Source organism: Rhinopithecus roxellana, chromosome 6, assembly GCF_007565055.1.
Source record: "Rhinopithecus roxellana isolate Shanxi Qingling chromosome 6, ASM756505v1, whole genome shotgun sequence".
NCBI classification, from domain to species: domain Eukaryota; kingdom Metazoa; phylum Chordata; class Mammalia; order Primates; family Cercopithecidae; genus Rhinopithecus; species Rhinopithecus roxellana.
Genome location: NC_044554.1, coordinates 102,010,615 through 102,028,415, shown reverse-complemented (window position 1 = coordinate 102,028,415; position 17,801 = coordinate 102,010,615). Strand labels below are relative to the sequence as shown.

Here is a 17,801-nt window from a genome sequence, read left to right as displayed (position 1 = left end):
GCGTGATGCTCCAGGTGGTGTGACGCTCTGGGTGGTGTGGTGCTCCAGGTGGCCTGGTGCTCTGGACAATGTGATGCCTCAGGGGTTCCAGGAGTGTTCCCTAGGTGACGGGGACGGCCCTGGGCTCTGCCCAGCACACAGGATGAGCCACGACTGTGTTCCCAGTGGAGTGACTAGAGGAGCTGCTAGTACTGGGTAAATGCTGTGCCCTCTACTTCCCTTGGGCTGACCGGTCAGTGCCCGGCCAGGAGTTTGCAGATGTCTGCCCCAGGCACAGCCCTGGTTCTGGGTGAGGAGGCATGGAAAGAGGTCAGACGACCCTACAGAGCCCCTACCAGGTGAGATCACTGTTTACTTTGTAACTATCTTTACCACATTTTAAAATATTTTGTCCTCACAATATACTTCAAGTAGGTAGCAATTCACACACACACACACACACACACACACACACAAATATAAACATATGGATCATTTTGTGGCAGTCTTTATAAGAGAACCACCACGACCACAGCAAGTGAATATAATTCCAGCCCAAATCAAGGACGTCTGATGTTTCACTGTGTTTGCAACCGTTTCTCTGGGACACACACAGACTCCAGGAGCATGTAAAATATTGAAAGTCACAGGGAGGTCCAGTTACCACTTTTGTGCTTCCCTGTGGGGAATCCTGATGCAACAGTGAAGGGGTGAGGGTCCGGATTTTTTCAGAGACCCCATGCAGGCACAGCTGTCTCCTGGGGACCTCCGGGAGGAGCAGACAGGAGCGCCGCCCCTCCGGGTGAGAGAGCAGCGGCCGTGGGGCGAGGCCGGTCCAGGTGTGGAGGTGCAGGGCAGTGAGGGCTGCACAGTGTGACCTCCACGGGGTGCACGAAGCTGCTCTTTTTCCTAGTCATTGCTTTCTGTTCAACCACCCTGGCCTTGGCCACACTCCATCGTGTGGCGTTGCGGCCCTTTTCAGGCTATCCCGGCATCCTCCCACATTTAACAGAGAGTTCACTTCCTCCCTTCTCCAGCCCCAGCAGGCCAAGAAGCTCAGAAACGCCTGCAGGCAGAGCAGCCGCCAGGATGAGTGCTTCCTGAACCATGGTCCTGCCAAGGCAGATTGTGAAATCTGCAGAGTCAGCTGGGAGGAAGAGAGAATGCAGGAACTGGGATGGGAGTGAGTCTGAACCCCACTGCTTGCTCCCTGTGTGAGGCTGAGCAGGGCATGTGGTCTCTGCAGAGTCCTCAGTTTCCTCCTCTGGTCTGAGGTTGGCGGCACTTACCTCATAGGACCACGGTGAGGAGTGGGGCATAGGGAGGATAAGTGGGAGTGCCCAGCTGAGAGTCAGGACCCCAACTCTGACTGTTGTCTAAAACCGCATAACAGGTGCTCCGTGATCAGCATGGACTCCTCACTCGCTGTACTTCTCATGCACCAAACCACTCCAGAACCGAGTGACTCAAAACCACCACCACTGAACCAGCTCCCGGTCCCACGGGGCAGTCCTTTGGCCGGGCTGGCCTGCACTGGACTCAGCGTGTGTCTGCAGTCACACAGTGAGTCTCACCAGGAGTTGGCTGGCCCAGGTGGCCCCTCTCTCATGCTGGGCCATGGGTGGCTGTCACCCCAGAGGCCAGCCCAGGTGTGTTCACATAGTGGCTGGGTTCCAAGGGCAGCAGGAGGACCAGGGTGCCTCCCAGGTGCAAACGCTTTTGAATCCGCTTGCCTCACGACAGCTGTTGTCCCGCTGGCTAAAGCGAGTCCTGTAGCCCAGCACAGAGTCGGTGTGAGGGGACTCTGCCCACAGGCCCGGACTCAGGAGAAGTGAACAATGGGCCCTTCCACCTCTGCCCCCTCTACCTTCATCACCCACCAATTGGGAATCTTCATCAGAGGCCACTGCTCCGGCCCCCAGATGAGATACAGGCTGACTCAGTGAGTCTGATCTGCCATCCTCTCTTGGTCCACATTCTTCTTTTGGGGTGTGTGGCTGTGGGATATGGCTCGCTGGACAGGCCTGGGATTACTGTCTTGGCGAGCCAGGGTTTTGGCCAATACCATCAGGGGAGGAAGGCGAGTGCCAGGGTCCCGAGGTTCTGCTGGCGTTCATGGTGAGCAGGGCCTTCCCCAGGCAGCCATGAGGTCCACCTGGGTGGCGCCAGGGGGTACAGGGTTGCTGAGTCCTGCCCGAGGGAGAAGCCAGGAGGGGTCTGGAACCTACAGCCACACTCAGGCTCATCCCGGCTGGAGTCAGACCATGGCAGATGGTGCCTGCAGCCTGATGGTGTTGGGGCAGGAAAGACCCCAGTGGGGGCCCCATGGCTTAGTCAGAGCCAGGTGTCATGTCTAGAGACAGCTGTACAAGGCCGTTGCGTGGGGGCTGGACGCCTCATGTCACCAGCACCACTGGGCAGCCCACACCTGGATCCGCCGCTTGACTGATGTGAAGGAATCAGAAGTCTCGAACGTGCCCAAGCCCCCAACAAGCCCAAACATGGGGGGTCTGCACGGCTTGTTCTTCCTGACACCCGGGGAGGTCTGATGAAGCTGTTTCTGCTGAGATCCTGGCCACCCCTCACCCTGCAGAGCCAAGGAGGGAGCCCTGAAGCAGGACAGCGCTGATACCCTCTCGCTGTAATCTCCGAGCACATTGCCTTGGTTGCAAAGCCCGGAAAATCCAGGCTGAAGGAACCAGCCCTTCGCAACAGACAAAAGAGATAAGGCTGGTGACAGGACAGTCTTGTTATTTGTGAAAAGAGGCGAAAATGGGTGTGACTAAAGTGACTCCACCTGTTGTCATCCAGGGGCGTGACAGGCCCCACACTCGGCCGTGCAGCCAATGATTTGTCTAGAATATAAAATGCTTTAGTGAGTCCTCCTCATGCCCCATCTCTGAAGTTCACCTTCACATTTACTTTCAGACACACAAGTGCTCCAGACGCTTTCTAACCCACCATGGAGCAGTTTAGGCCTTGGCTCTGGACTCAGAACACCTGGGTTCAAATCCCAACCCTCTTCATCATTTTCGAAACGCAGGCCTTGGGCAAACATCTCTGTGGCTCTGAGCCCAATCTCTTTGTCTGCAGGAGGAGAAGAAAAGCTGCAGCCACAATGTAGAGCTGTTCTGAGGATCTGGAGATAGTGGATATTAAGTACTTAGCACAGTGCCTGATGGGAGCTCAACCAACATCACTTGTCGCTGTGATTATACCCGGGGGGTGCCTGGGTATAGCGAGAACACAGAATGCCTGTGTGAGCAGGACGTCTAAAAATCTTCCGAATGCTTTCAGTTTCCCAGTGAGGCAAACACTGTCATGAAACGAACAAAAAACGGCAACATTGGAAACATAAGGGAAGCCAGGCGTGTCAGGTCTTGTCTCTGGGAGACTGGGCTGGGAGGAAGGTTTGGTAGGAGCCGAGAAGCAATTTTAGGGCAGTGAAAGTACAGAGAGAGGAGCACCCAACACATCGAGGCCCCTGTGAGAGGAGGGGACCCAAGACATCGAGGCCCCTGTGAGAGGAGGGGAACCAACACATCGAGGCCCCTGTGAGAGGAGGGGACCCAACGCATCGAGGCCCCTGTGAGAGGAGGGGACCCAACGCATCGAGGCCCCTGTGAGAGGAGGGACCCAACAAATCGAGGTCCCTGTGAGAGGGGAACCAACACATCGAGGCCCCTGTGAGGAGGGGACACAATACATCGAGGCCCCTGTGAGAGGAGGGGACACAATACATCGAGGCCCCTGTGAGAGGAGGGGACACAATACATCGAGGCCCCTGTGAGAGGAGGGGACACAATACATCGAGGCCCCAGTGAGAGGAGGGGACACAATACATCGAGGCCCCAGTGAGAGGAGGGGACACAATACATCGAGGCCCCAGTGAGAGGAGGGGACACAATACATCGAGGCCTCTGTGAGAGGAGGGGACACAATATATTGAGGCCCCAGTGAGAGGAGGGGACCCGAGACATCAAGGCCCCTGTGAGAGGAAGGGAACCAACACATTGACGCCCCTGTGAGAAGGGGACACAATACATCGAGGCCCCGTGAGAGGAGGGGAACCAACGCATCGAGGCCCCTGTGCGGTACTTCCGACTGGGTAATGACCCATGGAATGGCCTTGCCTGAAATGAAGTACTTTTTTTTTTTTTTTTTTTGAGACAGAATCTCACTCTGTCACCAGGCTGGAGTGCAGTGGCGTGATCTCAGCTCACTGCAGCCTCCACCTCCTGGGTTCAAGCCATTCTTCTGCCTCAGCCTCCCGAGTAACTGGGACTACAGGCTCATGCCACCATGCCCAGCTAATTTTTGTTTTCTTTTTCTTTTTCCTTTTCCTTTTTTTTTTTATTTTTTGAGCTGGAGTCTCGCTCTGTTGCCCAGGCTGGAGTGCAGTGGCGTGATCTCGGCTCACTGCAACCTCCGCCTCCCAAGATTAAGCAATTCTTTGCCTCAGCCTCTGGAGAAGCTGGGATTACAGGTGCGTGCCACCCACCATGCCCGGCTAATTTTTTGTATTTTTAGTAGAGACGTGGTTTCACCATCTTGGTCAGGCTGGTCTGGAACTCCTGACCTCGTGATCCACACGCCTCGGCCTCCCAAAGTGCTGGGATTACAGGCGTGAGCCACTGCACCCGGTCAGTTTTTGTATTTTTAGTAGAGACAAGGCTTCACCATGTTGGTGGGGATGGTCTCGATCTCTTGACCTCGTGATCCGCCCACCTCAGCCTCCCAAAGTGCTGGGATTACAGGCGTGAGCCACTGAGCCCGGCCCATGAAGTACTTTCTCACCAGACTAAGAGTAGCAGCCCAGGAGAGAAGCCCAGAGGCACACACCATGGAGTTTCCAGAGAGATTCTGCAAATCCATTAACACAGAAGACTAGGGAGCAGAACCAGTTACTTATTTGAAGAAGAGTGGGAAAACCTGAGCTGTCTTTGATTAGGAAGGACTCGTAGGTTAATCAGAACTGTGATGCTTTCACAATCATTTCTCATTTGAATGGTTCTCGTTGGTTATGACCCTTGAAAAGGCATTTGTAACACAGGCTCATGGAACCTGTGTGTATCTCCAAAATTCTGTTTCTCCCTGCACGACAAGCGAGAGCAATGGGCATGCCTGCTTCTGGGCCTCTGCTGTGGGACCTCGAAGGCAGTCTCGTCCAGGCCCTGTGGCGCAGGAGCTGGGTTTCTCGGAAGGTCACGACAGATCCTGGTCGCCCTTGAAGCTACCATACTAAATCCATGTCCCTCCTGTGCCCTCTCTGCCAGTTCAAAAACCACACCCACATCTCACCTGTACTGTTATTTACCAGAGTCCATCGATTGTCTAAGGTGGGACCTTCCTTCCTTCCCTCCCTCCCTCCCTCCCTCCCTCTTTCCTTTCCTTTCCCTTCCCTTCCCTTCCTTTCCCTTTCCCTTCTCCCTTTCTCCCTTTTTCCCTTTCTCTCTCTCTCTCTCTCTCTCTCTTTCTTTCTTAATTTTCACATCTCTGATTTGGGATGCAGCTCAGAATTGATGATACAAAAGTATTGGGCCCTAGTTTCTTGGGAGCATTTTTTCTTTCTGAGCACTTCATAAAATAACGATGAATCTTACAGGGAACGGCATCTGAGATTCGGTGAAATAAACATCTAGTGCTTAAATTTTCTTCATCAAATCAACTCCCTGTTTCATGTAAATGTGCTTATTTTAAAAGGAAACTTTTATCACTGCTTTAAACAGAGCGCCAATATTCTTTGATGTGCTGCTTGTATTTTTTCCTCCCAGATATTAAATAATCTATAATTTTTACAGTCTGTCTGTGTATATTACAGGGGGAAACTTGCCCTGGGCCGTAAGGCAGAGACAGATGGACTTGTATTTCACCCCAGTGTGGTGAGAAAGAAGTGCCTCCCAGACCAGAATCTTTGGTGGACACATTGGTGTCTAGATGGCAGGAGAGAGGACACAGAAGGCACTGGAATAATACCTGAGCAGGGTGTGCACTGACCCCACAGGTACAGAGCAAAGGCCATGTGCACAGCAGGGCAGAGCCACCTGCCCGCAATCCCCATTCCTCCGCTTCACAGCCAATATCCCACCAGCTCCACCTTCAACACACACCCCTGATCTGATCCCTCCTCCCCTGCCCCCGCACCGTTCCCCTTCTCGCCGCTCTCCTGTAGGATGATGCTACAGCCCCGGCCGGCCTCCTCACTCCCTGGTCTACAGAATCTCTGCCACCCATTCTCCTCTGAGCCACCTGCATTCCACCTTCCGTTTTCACCTGTCACTCATTGTCAAGCCCCTGCCATTGCCTCTCTCAAACTCCTCTGTGTTGGAAACACCTTCCCTGCTCTTCTCTGGAGGCTGTTTCTGGCTGATCTACGAAGTGTGGAGATGATCGATAGCTTCTTTCCATCGTGGCACTGAGACGGGGGATTCAGCCTGAGGGATCCGGGTCTTGGGGAGGTCTGGTCCTCCCGCTTCACTCTCCAGTGGGATATGCCATAGCCCCACGTGCTGTGGCCTGCAGTGTCCGCAACCCACTCACCAAGCTCCAGCCACTGGCACCACCCGAGCTCTGCCCACCGTGGGCCCCTGGATTGGCGGATCCTCCCGTCGGAAGACCTTCCCCGGGATTCTTGTGTGTCTGGCCCCTTGTCACTCCGGTCTCTTCCCTAAGCCTCTCGTGTTAACCCTCCTCTCTTTCCTTCAGAGCATTGATCATGCTCAGGCTGTTGTTTGCTGGTTTAATTACCTGTGTGTTACCTCTGCCCTGGACGCAGGAAAGCCAGGGTCCTGATAAACAAGCCAGTCAAGATCCTGGCTTTCCCAGGTCCTTCGATTCCAGCATCTGGAGCAGGTCTTGGCTTTTCCAGCATCTAGAATGGGAGCTTCATAGATGTCCGCTGAGGGGACGGATGAGCGAGGGGAGCATCAGGACACTGTCTAAGACACGGGGACGTCAGCGTCCCTCCTAGGATGCTGAGGGTAGCCGGAGGCCCGTGTTGCGGGGCGTGGCTTCAAGCGGAACCTTGGGTGGTCTCAGTAGGCGACCACAGGACAAACATTCCGGGAGGAACAGGAGAGGAATGTCTTGGGTGTGACACAGACAGGGTCAAGAGCGTATATGACACGGCTCCATCGGGAGAGTGCCATTCTGGTCTCAGAACACAGAGGTCTGGTCTTGGCTCAGCTTTTCCTCACAGGTCTCTGCTGGCGAGTCCCTGCTCCCCATGCACTCAGCTCTGGCCCCTTCCAGCTCAGATTCCAAAACCCCCCACTTCCGACGCCAGAAGGCTCCTGGCCCTCAGAGGTGGTCAGGCGCGGCTCAGTGTGTAGACTGTGGAGGGCTGGGCGCTGGCATGGCCCGCGCTCCCATCTCCCCAACCCCAGGTCTTACCTTGCACAGGGGCCAAGGGCTCGTACACCACCCGATAGCCCTGCAGGATGCCATTGGCCGCCGCAGGCTCACCCCAGGAGACGTTGAGCGTGGTGGAGGTTATTTCTGAGAACACCAGAAAGCTGGGGGCCCCAGGGGCTGGGAGAATAGAACACAAAGTGACTTTTACGGATGCTCCTTTATAGATCATATACATACATGTCTGTGCCTCCGTATAGAATAAAAAATGTTATTAGATGTTATTTTCAACTCAGTAAAAGCCTAAATGCCATAAAATGAAAAGATTTATTGATCACCTCAGAACTTCTGAGGATCAATCAGAAACGCAGACCCTCCCGAGAAGCGCAGAGAAAATGACAGTGTTTAAACACAAAGGGGCTTGAGAGACAAAACGGCAGAGGCATAAAAATGAAGAATAGATGGAAACAGAAAATGCAACGCAGAGAGCTCCATTTTCTAGCAACTGCTGGAGGATTCCAGAGGCTCTCGTCCTGCTCTTTGCAGGAGAGACGGAGCTCTGTGAGGGATGAAGCTTCTCTTGACCCCTCCTCGTCTCTCCCTCAGAGGCCTGGGGGTTTTGGAGGACGCCCCCTGCTCCTGCACCTGAAATTGCCCACGAGACTCTCCCAGCTCTGAGTGTCCCCCTGGATCTGGAGGAGGGAGGTGGCTGGTGGAAACACCTAAGCGCTACAGAAGGTCAGGTGTGGCTGGGCACGGCGGCTCACGCCTGGAATCCCAGCACTTTGGGAGGCCGAGGCAGGTGGATCACGAGGTCAGGAGATCGAGACCATCCTGGCTAACACGGTGAAACCCCGTCTCTACCAAAAATACAAAAAATTAGCCGGGTGTGGTGGTGGGCGCCTGTAGTCCCAGATACTTGGGAGGCTGAGGCAGGAGAATGGTGTGAACCTGGGAGGCGGAGCTTGCAGTGAGCTGAGATCGCTCCACTGCACTCCAGCCTGGGCGACAGAGCGAGACTGTCTCAACAAAGAAAGACAGAGAGAGAGAGAAAGAGAGAGAGAGAGAGAGAAAGTAAAAAAGAAGGTCAGGTGTGTAGCCAGGGTGATGTGGAGTCTGCTGGCAGCTCCCCCTCTGCCTGGGCGCCGTGTAAGGTGGGCGTGTACCAGGGCTGCCCCTACTAGACGGCCTAGATGGGGACCTACTCTCCTCACCCCGGCACCCCTCGCTGCTCAGAAGTGTCCTGTGAAGTGGCACCTACCCTGCTCCCTCTCTGCCCTCCCTCCAGTCTCTGGATCCTGTAGCTATGACCTAGCCAGGCCAGCAGTGCTCAACATGGCCCTGCCCCCATCTCTGCCCACAGGTCTGCCCGCATCCTTCTAGCTCAGATGCGGGCACTGGATGAAGCCAAAGGAAGTGGTCCTTGCAACCTGGTTGTGGTCAGCACGTGGGAGTATGATGCCGAGGGGCCCTGATTCCTGGAGTCCTTTGTCTGTGGGTCGGCTGAGCCCACGGGATGTCGGAAGGCCCTGAGCCCTACGTCTCTGCCCACGTCTCCCAGACCTCACTCTCCTGGTACTCTCAGACTTCCAGAATCCTACAGAGGGCCTTGGAGAGCTCCCTAGAGCCCAAGGCCAAGCAGCTTCAAACCATCCTTCAGCCTGCTAGGAAACAGATGTGCTGGAAGAGGGGTCTGCTGAGAACAGGTGCTGCGCCCTGTGCGTGGAGATGAGGCCAGAGCAGCGTGGCACCTGTCCGAGCCCTCGGGACTGCCCTGCGGCATGCACGTAGTGAGCAGTCTCCAGGGGTGGTCTGTGGCCCTGAAACGCAGGGGAACACCCGTTGCTGTGGCCTGGCTTTGCTGCCCAAGGAGATCCCCCACGCCAGAGATCTGGACACGCTATCAGGCAACCCTGATGAGAAGTTCCATTCCCTGGAGGAACTGGAATGGATGCTGTCAGTTATGAACGAGGACCTCACTGCAGACTCAAAGCCCTTCCTCCCCTCTGAATCTCCAGGGCTCTGGAAAAAAACATGCATTGCTCCAACCCACCTAACATTTATTTAGTGCCACTGTGTAACCAGTCTGAGGCCAGGCACGGGGAGAACAAATGAGCCAAACCCAGTCCTGCCCATCCAGAAACTCCCAGCTACACAAAAGTTGTTGCCTTCTGCCTGGGTGGGCCAGGAACCACTGTGTGAGGGGACCTGAGCTGGCGCTCTCAAAACACGTGTCCAAGGAGGCCTGCCCAAAGGAAACCCGCCTTCCTCCTACCGGCCTGGTGGGTGCGCCCCTGCCGGGGGTCACTCCTGGGCCCATCTCCAGCAGCGTTGAAGGCTGATATGCTGACGACGTACTCGGTATGGCTGGTCAGGTTCTTCAGCCTCACCACGGGCTCGGGGAGGAACAGGACCTTCATCTTCTCCGTGTCGTTCTGGCTGTCTGCCTCCCAGTAGTAAATCTGTTAGGAAGAGCAAGATGTTGGGGTGGCCCCTGGGGAAGCCTTCCGGGAAGGGAGGCCACTGAGTGTAAGGTCAGAGTGAGGGGGTGAGCTGAGTTCTGGGGCGAGCTGTGCCTGGGTGGGAAGGTGGACAGGCTCCCTCGCGGAGGATCAGGGAGAAGCTGAGGCTACTGTGCACCGACGGGGACCCCTGGCTGTTAATATTGTTTGGGAGATGATGTTTAGCATTTTCCTGCTGTTCATCTAGGGTATGAGCACTGCCTCATGAAACAAAGTGCTGCTGAAGATGAGGTCTGAGGACGGAAGGGAAGCTTCCTTTCGGCTGCCGATGGCGTGCCCTTCCTTGCAGACCTAGCTCTGTCGGTGTTTTGATTTTTTGGCCTCTCCCTCTCCCCCATCTTCTGGAGAGAAGGGAAGCCATCCCATGTCCACCCCGTGCTCTGAGCTATGGAGAGAACAAAGCCCCCAACTCCTACGACGTGTTCCCACATTTTGTTCAGAGCCGACATCTAAGTTTTCCTCAATATGGCAACATACTTTGGAGATTAAAGCAATCAAAAATAACAGGCAGGAGAACCATGTTGGGCTCAGGGCTGCTAGGAAGGCCTCATTCCTCTGGGGTGCCATTTCCTCTTGTCTAGCTTTTATGTGCTTGTAGTTGAACTTGATGCCCAAGCACAAAGGTTTAAAGAGGTTGCCAGAATTGCTTCCCTAGACAGCTGGCCGGAAACCACCGCTGCCTCCGGCCAGTGCCAGCCAGGCTGCCTAAAGACACCACCAATCAGAAGACCGACCTTGGCTCTGTGGGTCTAAACCTGGGCCAGGCTGTTAGAGCGGCTTGCCCATGTGAAAAGGCAGCACAGAGGCTTTGGGGCGGCAGCCTGGAGCGCACACCCGCCTGCCTCGCTCCTGCTGGGCAGGCCCTGGCAGATGAGCAGCACTCATTTCCACCCTGCAGGATGCAGCGGGCTTCTACTCACTGAACTGACTGTCTAAGATCTTCTGCTCGCCCAGGCCTTGCTGACCTGAGATCAATATCCAAGTTCAATGTCTTTATCATAAAGGAAATTAGAAAACATATTTTGGACATACATAAATAGCGCCATGCCTCCAAGCTCATGGGGTTCTCCATTAGCTCATTCATCACTGAAACAGCCCTGCCATGGAGGAAGGTATTAATTTTCATAACACACCTGCAAAAATCATCTTTAAATGGACATTTAATTGGTCCCATAGTCATTAGGAGAGGCTAGCCCCCAGAATCTGATGACTGATCGACTTCGGCCCTGGCAGAACAGACAGGGGAATTTATTCCAGAGAAGGATGGGGGCGTTTTCATGGCACAGACCCGGGATGCTTACGGGCCCTGCACTCTCCAAGAAGGCCAGGCCTCAGGGATGGGACCCTGCTAGGCGCTTCCTGCCCCCTGGATAATCCAGCCCCGCATAACGATTCCTCATTTGAAGCTCTCCTGCTATGGCCTGCTGCCTTTCTTTCTCCCCATCTCTAGACCCTCCAGTGATTATGTGCGGTTCTCAAAACGGGGTTCCCAGGGACCTCACATCTGGGACCTTGTGAGGAATGCGATTGGCGGGCCCCACCCTGGACCGACCGAATCAAGGGACTCGCTCAGTGCCCAACTGTGACCCAAGGACATGTCTGGGATGGGGAACCTGGTCTCTTCCAGGCGCCCTGTGTTCTTCTATTGTCAGCCAGTGTACTGGGGGCTCCAGAATGGGCCCAGGAAATGGAAGCGTTCCCCAGCCACGCCACGCGCCCGGAGTGGGGAGAAGCTGCTGGATGAACGAGGGCCCCCAACCTGGGTTGTTTTGTGGTGGGCACAGCCAGCTGCACAGTGAGCCTGCCCCCACTCCCCGTGATGCCTTCCACCCATAAGCAGCTGTGACCACAGCTAAGAGGCCAGGTCCAGCCAAGCTCCGATGTTTGGGCCCCAGCTCTCCAGGCTGAGCGCCTGCGGGGTCTGCTGCTGGCAACGCAGTGGGCAGGACCACGTGAACCAGGGGTGCGCGAGTGAGCCGGGGGAGGCAACCGCACGGGAGGGCCTTGCCTTGTAGCCTTGGATGTTCCCATTCTGGCTCTCCGGGGGCGGTGGGTCCCACGTGACCTCCAGCTGGCTGGCCGTGAGCGGGGTCACCTGCACGTTCTGCGGAGCCATGGCCGGGGCTGAGGAAAGAGCAACACGGAGAGAAGCTGTTTATTCAGGGCTGGCCTGGACCCTCGCCCACACGCCCACAGGGCTCACCCATGCCCTGATTCCGCTGGGAACCACACGAGAGATTCTGCCCTGGGCCGTCACCCTGGCTTGGGAGGCCTTGGACAGTTATGTCCTGGGATCCATGGCTCTGCAGTCCCTCCCAAGAGCGCTCAGCCCTTTTTTGCCAGGGAAGACTGCAAATCCTTCCTCCCATACGATGTTCTTAAATGCATACAATAAAATATATAGAATTGCACAGAAAAATGATTATACCGAGATACAGTTAGCAGAGTATTTGAAACCAAAGGTATGAGATCGTAATCCACGTGCTTCTTGGTTAATACCTGACCAGGCTTAGGGGCTGGTCTGATGGCTGCTGTGAGATCAAAGCACTGGTGGGTGAGGATGTTAACTTGAGGTCCCAGCAATGCCTGGGACGTAACAGGGTCACCGTGGCTCTGTCCGCGAGGGAGTCACAGGACTCCTGACTGTTGTGGTTTTTGTCACTGATATTCCTGATTGAGATTAGAGAAAAGATAGCTGTGTTGCCATGACAGGTTCAGGCATCCCTGGCTATGAAGACCCCATCTAGATGAAGCTCGTCCAGACACACAGAGTTGTCCCTACAAGAGGGACAGGGAGACCCAATGTCTGAGAACATGGCTGCACCTTGCTCTCTGAGGCCAGCTCTGGCTTCAAATTCTGAGGATCCAGTCTTCATCTCCAGTCCCCTCGCTCCCCCTGGGGAGGAGCTCACTGGGGTATTGTCTGCGTCTGCAGGGCTACATGGTGCATGCAAACCAAAGGACACCTGAGGATGGTGTGGCCGCACCTCCGCACACCTCCATTAGAGGTGTGGCCACGCCTCCGCACCTCACCACACTGCCATTAGAGGCGTGGCTGCACCTCTGCACCTCACCACACAGTCATAGGGAATTGGGAGCACACGCCTGCATTCCAGAATATCTCCGTCCTGTCTGCCCCGTGCCAGCTTCACACCATCTTTGAATTCCACGCTGCGCACTTCCTCTTGACAGCCTATTCTCCGCTACTCCCTCCTCCCACTGGGGCTCTCCCAGCTGTCCATGAGCTGGGCCCTGGGGAGCTCCAGGGCAGCTGTGCCGGGGGCCTGGCTCCTGCAGAGGCCAGTCGAGCACTCCCCTCCGCCTGCAGCCGGGGCTGGGGCTGCGGCCCAGGAGTGTAGCCTTTTGACCAAGTCTTTTTACGGACCATTGATGGAGACGATAAAACAGTCGTGTCCGAGGGAGACGGTCCAGCACCCGGCTCTCTGGAGAGGCCTTCTTGGGAGAGACTGACCTCAGGACTCGCCCCTTCCCCATCACCCCCTCCCCACTTTCTGCTCTCTCCCCCCAGTGCAGAATAAAATAGTAATTAACACCCACGCAGCCTGACACCAACTATTTATTTTGTTCTAACTGTGTGGTTTCCATATTATCACTGCCCACCCTGCCGTTAATGCAAATGTTAATAGCTCACACCAGGTTGTTGTGACAGACGCTCAGCCTCATTATCAGAAATTCTTATTTACCGCTCCATTAAACAACAGAATCACACAAAAAAACAATTCAATCAAAACTAACTGGAGGAATTTTAACAGCCACATTAATAATCCAAAACATAAATAAAGTTAATGTCTTCTGCATGTTTGCCATCGGCAACTCCATTGCAAAATTACTGTTGTACAATTAAAATGTGAAAGGCAAAATTGAGTGTGGCCATTACCTGGTAGTCGGTGAGACATCGGCCCCCCACCTCCCCATAACACCCCCAGGGTTTCCTTGCAAAGATGGTCAAACTCAGCACGCCCAGGACAGCTCTGGACTTGGATATCTGCCTGTAGGAACCGGTGGAATCTGTGAGCTCCAGGTGAACCCCCAGAAATCAGAGGCCTGCATGCCCCTTTCTCTGGGGTGAACACGAACTGGGCAAAGGCCCCTGGCCCTGTCTCAGGCAGCTGAGCCGCACTGCTGTGCCCACCAGCAATGCTGCACCAAGGCGCTTCTGGACCGTAAAATTACTGCAGGCAACAAAGCATTTTTTATTGACACCAGCAGGGAAAAGAGAAACATATGTCAATACTGAGCAAAGCACGTTGGTTTGGAGACTTATTTTTTGGCTCCTGAAAGCCGCTGGGTCTCTACCCTGACAGGAGAACCTGACTTTCAGGAAGGCCCTGCTATTGACAAGCCCGGTGCAACTCTCATTCTTGGCAAAGCGTGTGCAGTCTGGGAGCCACGGAGCATCTGATTGTTGTTCGCTTTTTATTTTCCCACTTTAGCGTTTGCAGTGTAAGGATGACATACATACCAGCTTGGAAGCTTTAAATTAAAAAAAATACAAGAAAAATTTAAAAAGCATTTTAGACCAGCAGTTGCCGGCATCTGCTGATAGGTAGATGGCCTGCAACCAGCATTTAAAGGGTAAGGTGCAAAGCTGGGGTTTTCTCTGGGGTCTCATGCTCAGGCCACGAGGCCATCGTGGAAATGAGTGACTCAGGTCCTTGCTGTGATGGGTCCTCTGGCAGGGGGCCTCTGCAGCCTTGGAGAGGGATCTTGCTGAGGCAATGAGAGATAAGCTTTCAGGACTTCTGGAGGGTCCCTCACCTGACAGCCATTGTGGAATTCCTGACATTTCTGAAATGTTCTGGAATTGTGGCTGATTGCTTGGATGGCCTTGCCTGGTTGGGTGCTGAGGGCTGAGCCAGGCTATGGCATGGCTCTCCCGGGGTCTCCTGTCTCTGTGGGAAGGGGTGGGCTGGAGGCTACAGCCAAGCCCCAAGCAGCAGCAAGGACAGCGTTCTGTCGCCTCACCCAGCCTCCCTGGGCTCGTTGTCCCTAAGTGGCCAGTGAGCTTCAGCTGGAACAAAAGCAGCCGCTGGGACACAGTGGCTGCCCTGACTTAGTCTTAATTTGCTGGTGGGAGGTGAGCACCAGCAGCTCATGGTTCTACCTCCACGTCCCACCAGACCCAAGGCGAACCTGGGCCCTGCATGGCAGGCTTGGGCTGCAGCCCCCTCACCTCAGGGTTTAAGAACCTCTGCTAAAGGTAAGGCAGCTGGACAGGCACTGGTGTGGCTCAAACCTCAGGAGAAAAAACAAATGGTTCTACATGCCACTTGGTGGAGCAATGGAGGCCTCAGAGAGTGAGGGAAAGTTTTCAGAGCTATAGGAATTAACTCTGCAGGGAGAATGATGCTCATTCATTCAGCCTGCACCAACTCATATAAAACATTCACCGGCCACCAGGTGGAAGGTCATCCATCTGATCTGGGGACAGTGACATGGCCCCGTGACTGGTGGTCGCTCCAACTGAGGGAGGACTGCATATGTTCCCCTCTCGCCCCACATGACCAAATGAGTCACTTTCTGGAGAGTCACATGACCTGCAACCTTCTCTTAAAGCAGCCCTGAGGCTGGCAGTCACACGGGGGCTTCTTCCCCAGCCAAAGTCTTGGGACGAAAACGGCAGGTAGAAGCACCGCTGGCAGGACCAGCCCTTGAGGCTTGGAGGTTGTTTGTTATCTCAGCCTAATGCTGCCAAAATCTTCCTGAATATTAACCAGGGTCTAGGCCTGGGGCTGAGGGATAGGTGGACACCAGATGTGAAAGACAAGTTTGACCAGAGAGGGACATGCATCACAATAATCACGGTGCCAGGCGGAGTGTGAGGACAGGGTCAGGGGCCCAGAGAGCATGCCCAGCTGGGGATGTGGGTATTTCCTGGAAAGCAGAACATCTGGCTGATCCTTAAATAACAGGGAAGATTTGAGACATGACAGTAGGCCAGGGAGCAAGGGCACTGCTGACTGTAGAGATGGAAGGAGAAAGAGTAGAGGGGTGGAACACGGGGGTGGTGTTCACCTAACATGGTGTTAGGTTCATATCAGATGGGTGGTCATCCTACTGCTAGAGCCACCCTGTGCCACGCCGGGTATCTACTGTTGCCAGAACCACCCTGTGCCATGCTGGGCATCTGTTGCCAAAGCCACTCTGTGCCATGCTGGGTGTCTGCTGTCACTAGAGCCACCCTGTGCCATGCCAGGCGCCTCCTGTCACTGAAGCCGCCCTGTGCCACCCTGGGCACCTGCTGTGGCTAGAGCGGTATTGGACCAGGATAGACCATGCTGGATTTCTACTTTTAGTTTCTGTGGCCCATTGATTGACTGTTTGGGTAAAGCAAGGTTTTAATGGATAATTTGAGAATCAATGTTAATGTTTTAATATAATGAAATAATTGTTTCTTTATATGATTTTTTAAAAATTGTATATTCCTCAGTTTGCTTTAATGACATCAACATTTTCCTGGTGAGATTCTCTTTCTGATTTCCTGTGGAACTACGGGAAATAGAATTCTCTGATCTCATTTACCTTCTCAGCAAATCTTGCCGGCAATCTGCTCCCCTGAGCAGGGGGACCTGGAAACAGGCTCTGGGTCTGGGTGATTCTGCAGCTCGGGAGCCCTTCTCAATGAAGCAGGAGGTTTAAAGGGATTACCCTGCTTCTACTCAGGTGGGGACAAGTGAGAGTTGGAGACAGAGAGCAATGACTCAAGGCAGAAGTGCAAGGAAGCCAGGGGCAGAGCCTGAGCGAGCAACCCAGGAAATGCAGAACCCTGTGTCTGGGCAAGCGCAGAGCCCCAGGAACAAAGGACATGGTGCCTGGTGCACCCCAGCCAGCTGAGTAGCTATCTGCCATGCCCACCAGGAGCTTCAGGTCCCTACATGAGCTGAGGGACATAAGGGCTTTATTGCAACTATTCAACTCTGCCTTCCTATGGCAAAAGCAGCCTCCAACAATCTGTAATGCATGGGCATGGCACTGTTCCAATAAAACTTTGTTTACAAGAACAAGTAATGGGCTGGATTTGGCCTGAGCTGTTTGCAGCTCACTGCAGCTGTCTGCAGATGCACCTCCTGGTACTCATGCCCTTGGGAATCTCCTTCCCTTGAATGTGGGCTGAATACGTGGCTTGCTTCTAAGGAGTAGAATGTGGCACTGCTGTGGCTCAGAAATAAGAGCCTGTGCCTTCTCTCCTGCTCACCCATTCCTGTACTCTGGCCAGCCCATGCTAATGAAGCCAGCTGCCATGTTGTGAGAGGCCCCATGGAGAGGCCCTTCATGGCAAGGAACTCAAGTCCAACAGTCCACGAAGAATGGAATCCCACTAGCAACTGCATGGGTGAGCCTGGAAATGCATCCTTCCCTGGTTGAACTTTCAGACAAGACCACAGGCCTGGTTGACACTGTGCCAGAAGACCCTGAGGCAGAGGACCTACTGAAGTTGTGCCCAGATTTCTGGCCCACAGAAACCAAGGTAGGAGATGTGTGTTGTTTTAGGTTGCTATGCTGGGATCATTTGTTATGTGGTAACGGATGACTGATACATCCCAGCTGTAGCTCCAGCTCCTCTAGGAAGGTGCCAGCCTCAGCCCAGCCTCTGCACATTCTGAGGGCTCCAAGACTGGCTGGAGTTTGGTGCAGCCCTTGCCATGAATGTTGGATTTCATGGTGTGGGTGTGCAGGTGATAACCCATGGTCTGGGTCCGCATGTCTTTACACACAGCCAGACCTGGCTCAGGGTGGGGCACTACAGGTACGCAGAGGAAACCTAAGAGATGCTTCTGGCCTTATTTTGTGGGGCGGGGGGATGGAGTCTCGCTCTGTCACAGAGGCTGGAGTGCAATGGCACAGTCTCAGCTCACTGCAACCTCCGCCTCCTGGGTGCAAGCTATTCTCCTGCCTCAGCCTCCTGAGTAGCTGGAAGTACAGGCAGGC

At 54.4% G+C, this 17,801-nt stretch overlaps 1 protein-coding gene across 2 annotated transcripts in view; it reads right to left on the bottom strand.

The window, feature by feature from the left end:
• Positions 1–17,801, bottom strand: part of SDK1 (sidekick cell adhesion molecule 1) — a 982,307-nt gene that overhangs the window by 58,274 nt on the left and 906,232 nt on the right. For both annotated transcript variants that reach the window (XM_030933228.1, XM_030933229.1), the window contains 3 exons: positions 11,860–11,975; positions 9,605–9,791; positions 7,372–7,509 (listed from right to left, as the gene is read on the bottom strand). In XM_030933228.1, coding sequence (XP_030789088.1) covers positions 7,372–7,509; positions 9,605–9,791; positions 11,860–11,975 — 441 coding nt within the window. The remainder of the gene's footprint in view (positions 1–7,371; positions 7,510–9,604; positions 9,792–11,859; positions 11,976–17,801) is intronic.